Below are 4,209 nucleotides of genomic sequence, written 5' to 3'. Positions count from 1 at the left end.
GGTAATAGTGATTGTAAATAATTGCTCGAAATATATTCCGATTAATTTAAAATCATATTGGATTTATCTATTTGGGAAAGTATTTTGTAGATGCATTTTGCCGTTATTTCATTACATGTTTACAAAATTTCAAAAATGTAGAATATTTAAGAAAAATTGTTAGGCTATTTTGACCATTGCTTGAAACTGTTTAGTTCGCCTGGAAGAAATTATTTTCCGCGAAGTCCAAGAATTTTATAAGTTTTATATATTGCTTGAAAAAAATATATGAAAAAAAACGGAAAAAGCTTCATTAATGAATTCCTCCCAGATTCTCCAGAAGTCTCCCTGGAATAGTTTTGCGCCAATAGTCACCATTAGAAGTGTAGGATTTCATGCTTCCGGATTTCCTATTATCGCTGAATCATCCTGTATACATTTACTTGCAATTTCAGCTCTTCATGTCCGATTAGTAAATTTTACCGACCAAAAGTCGACATTCAAATGCTCGATTTGTACAATACGTTAACATTTGATAACCCCGACGGCGGAGTTTGGAAACAAGGTTGGAGAATTCAGATTGACGAAAAAGAATGGAATAGACAAAACAAGTTGAAAGTGTTTGTTGTTCCACATTCACACAATGATGCGGGATGGACTCGCACCCTGCTCGAGTACTATTCGACTCAAACCAAACATATTTTGAATAATATGCTGCAAAAACTGCCCGAAGATCCTCGTAGAAAGTTTATTTGGGCCGAAATTTCATTTTTTTCTATGTGGTGGGCTGAATTGGATAATGGTAATAAGGAAGCAGTCAAACGGTAAGAAGCAAGAGGTTTTTCATATAAATTAAGCGTAATTACAATTTATATCTTTTTATATTCTATATTATGTCTATCGGGAAAACATTTCAGTTTATTTTCTACAGATAGTCGATAAGTTTTTCCTTATATTTTAATAAATCTAATTAATAATCCTATAAGTTAAAAAATCCGTTATTGATATGCTGTAATATAAAGTTTAGGAGTAAATGAAACGAAAAATTGTTCAGAGCGTGAAAAGTCGAGAACACAATCACAATCGGCGCAAATCGCGATTAAAAATTATAATTTGGGAAGGAGATTTGCAGCTTTCGAAATGTTAAAAAAACGGCTTCAAAAATATTTAAAATTTTATAACAGACTTCAAAAAATGTGTTTCTCCATCAGAGAGTCTATTCATCTGTAAAATGAATTTTTTAATGTGTTTTGTGCTACTTTGCGCTAGGAACAAATCCCGCAAAATTGCTTTCGGTCAAAATAGGATTTAAAAAAACATTAAGAATTGAAATAGGGTGTTAATTATTTCGAAAATTGCCTGGAATTTTTGGACGAAGTGATTTATCTCTTTTAGCATTCTTTTTCTCTTTTAGCACTCGATCCTAAAAGTGATTTTGTGTCAAAGAAGAGTAGATTCGAATAGAAAACTTTATAATAAAGGGAATTTTACTTTTGTCCAAGTTCACTGTTTTCCAGTTTTTTAATTCCAAGAAAATGTACGGTAATAAACCCTAGATGAATTTGTAGATTGATAAAAAACAATCAGTTGGAAATTGTGACGGGGGGTTGGGTAATGAATGATGAAGCAAGTTCTCATTACATCTCGATAATTCATCAACTGACCGAGGGCCACCAATGGCTAAAAAAACATCTAAACTACACCCCCATTAGCCATTGGTCTATAGACCCTTTCGGTCTGAGTTCCACTCAACCAGCTCTATTGAAAAGTAGCGGACTTCAGAATATGCTCATTCAAAGAGTGCATTATTCAGTGAAGAAACACCTTGCAAAAACCAGAAATCTCGAATTCAGGTGGAGACAATTGTGGGGTAAGTTATATCTAGAAAACCATTGGGGCAAGTATTCGCAAAAATTGTAACTCGAAAAGTACCAGACTTTAACGTTTTCTTTGATGGATCTGTTATTAAGAGGTCTAAGGTCTATTAATGCTAAACAGGATGTTCTATCGAATGGAATGGAGTATTGAGAAAAATATTAATCATATACAGGACGTTCGTGTCTAACTTGGGAAATACCCTTTGGTATATTTTTTGGTCCATTGATGCAACATGATAAGATTACAGTGCGACCTCGCTAAATCGGACTTTCAGTAGACCGGATTCCTTGATAATCCAGAAAATAATTCCAATTGTACCATTCATGTTTAAAGGAAAACTGATCCCGATGATTCACTTAACTAACTAAATGTCATGCCTGGTTTGTTCTTATAGGTTTATGAGCAAAATTAATCCTGGCCCCTTGCCAAAAAATTCCAAAAAAACACTACGTAAATCCGAATGTTCTGAAGTGAAAACTCGTTTCTACTCGTGGTTTTCGAGTACAAGATACATACCGAGTTTTATGAAAATTTCAGTTTTAGAGCGGATTTGCAGTTCAAAAATAATGCATTGTTCTATTTTAAGTGCATTTGCAGAGAAGATAAAAAAATTGGATTTCTCACCTGCCCAAATATACAATGCGGATGAATGTGCTTGGCATTGGAAAATATTCCTCGTAAAAACTCTTAGAAAAAGACTGAACCAGCTAAAAAAAAAGTAAAAAACGCGTTACATTCCTATCATGTAGCGATGTGGCTCACACTGATTAAAATTGCGAATGATTAATGACAAGTAAAAAAATTCCAGTTTGTTTAAAATTAATTGTCCGTTTGTTGAATATAAACCTTTGCAATTTTTGTTCGAAGCTCTTTTATTGGCAAAGTTAAATGCAGTTTAAGAAGTTTTAATTTATCTGAAACGGGCCCCATCGTCGTTAGTGCGACCAGTCATGAAACTAAAAGAATTGACTAGTAAGGATGGACAGTTTACAACATTATTTCTGCCACTTTTTTGCACATTACTTTGCAACTTATGGATCAAAATGTGATTGGATTGAATAAATTATTTTACCGAAGAAGTCCATATTTTAGTTACGTTTTTGAAATCAATCCATTAGCTTGAAGAATTCTAAACCTATGCCTATTATGTAATCCTTGCGAGAAAAACACTGATTAAGAGTCTCAGCCTTTTGAGACATTTGCTACGAAATTAAATATTATTAATGTTCTCACATGTGGAAATCTGGAACTGGATTGAAAACAATAAAGATTTGTTACTACTGAAGAAATAAAACCCTCCGTATTACTTCAGTAATCCAAAAGAAGGCAGTTTTAATAAGTTTCAAAATAAAGTTGGGAAAATCGCCCAAAATCAATTTTTTTCAAATGGAAACCCCCATTTTTGATAATTTTATCTTACTTGACTAACTTGATTAATATTTGAATTTAGAGTCTCCCAAATATCCTCAAATTGACTTTGTGCATGCGTGAATGCCACCAAAAATTAGCGAATTTATGGAATAAATTTGGAATTGGGCGAAAAAAAAATAATTCACGAAATTTTCGTTCATCCGATGTCAGACGAGACGACCCGAACGAAGAATGGGAAACGCCCCGATGCGCAACTTTCGTCGGATTGCGTGGATTCTGACTCCGGCCAATAGGAAGTGGGGTTCCCCGAGGAATTTGACCCCACGTGACCATCGGAGTCTCGAAATGTGTAGTAAAGTAGCGTAAATATTACTGGAATGGAATACCGAAGCTTTTTGTTTTAGCTAAATGGTGGTAGTTTTCGCATGTTGAATGAATTCAAGTGGGGTGTTTGGGTATTTTGAATATTCTCTGACCCAAAATAGACTATTTGAAAATTATTTTGAATTATTGATATAAATTTATCACATTCTCTATAAATAATAAATAAATACGTTTAAATAATCTTCGTTTGTATAATTTAAGCGTCTGGTCATGATTATTAATTATTTTCAAAATGTAATTGACAGATGCAAGTATTCCTTTGCATTTGATTGTATTAAAAATTGGCATTATTGTCATGGCAACATAGAGTGACAGTATTTAAAATAAGATGCGACAAAAGAGTCATATGAAAACATTAAATTGGCAATATTTCGAAAACTAAACACTTTTGGACTAGACAACTTTGCACAAACGTACCTTTTATTTTTAATACTGAATAAGATAAAATTATCAAAAATAGAGGTTTTTATTTAAAAAAATAGATTTTGGGCGGTTTTCTCAACGTCAAATCATTGAAACTTATTTTTTTAACACTGTATTAATAGTTATCAAAATTTTGTCGAAATTCAATTAAAGTAAGTTCTTTTCAACAAGAAA

General features: G+C 32.8%; 1 protein-coding gene across 1 annotated transcript; it reads left to right on the top strand.

Moving 5' to 3' along the window:
* The first annotated feature begins 246 nt into the window (after nucleotides 1-246).
* On the top strand, nucleotides 247-3,708 carry LOC125505566 (alpha-mannosidase 2x-like). The gene is made up of 3 exons (XM_048669572.1): nucleotides 247-803; nucleotides 1,548-1,849; nucleotides 3,308-3,708. Exons 1-3 carry the CDS (start codon nucleotides 484-486, stop codon nucleotides 3,346-3,348), a joined length of 663 nt encoding a protein of 220 aa, XP_048525529.1. The 5' UTR covers nucleotides 247-483; the 3' UTR covers nucleotides 3,349-3,708.
* Nucleotides 3,709-4,209: the final 501 nt, after the last annotated feature.

The sequence above is a fragment of the Dendroctonus ponderosae genome, unplaced genomic scaffold, assembly GCF_020466585.1.
Source record: "Dendroctonus ponderosae isolate FM_Combo_2020 unplaced genomic scaffold, Dpon_F_20191213v2 Dpon_F_20191213_890, whole genome shotgun sequence".
Lineage (NCBI taxonomy): Eukaryota > Metazoa > Arthropoda > Insecta > Coleoptera > Curculionidae > Dendroctonus > Dendroctonus ponderosae.
This window is presented reverse-complemented; position numbering and strand designations above follow the sequence as displayed.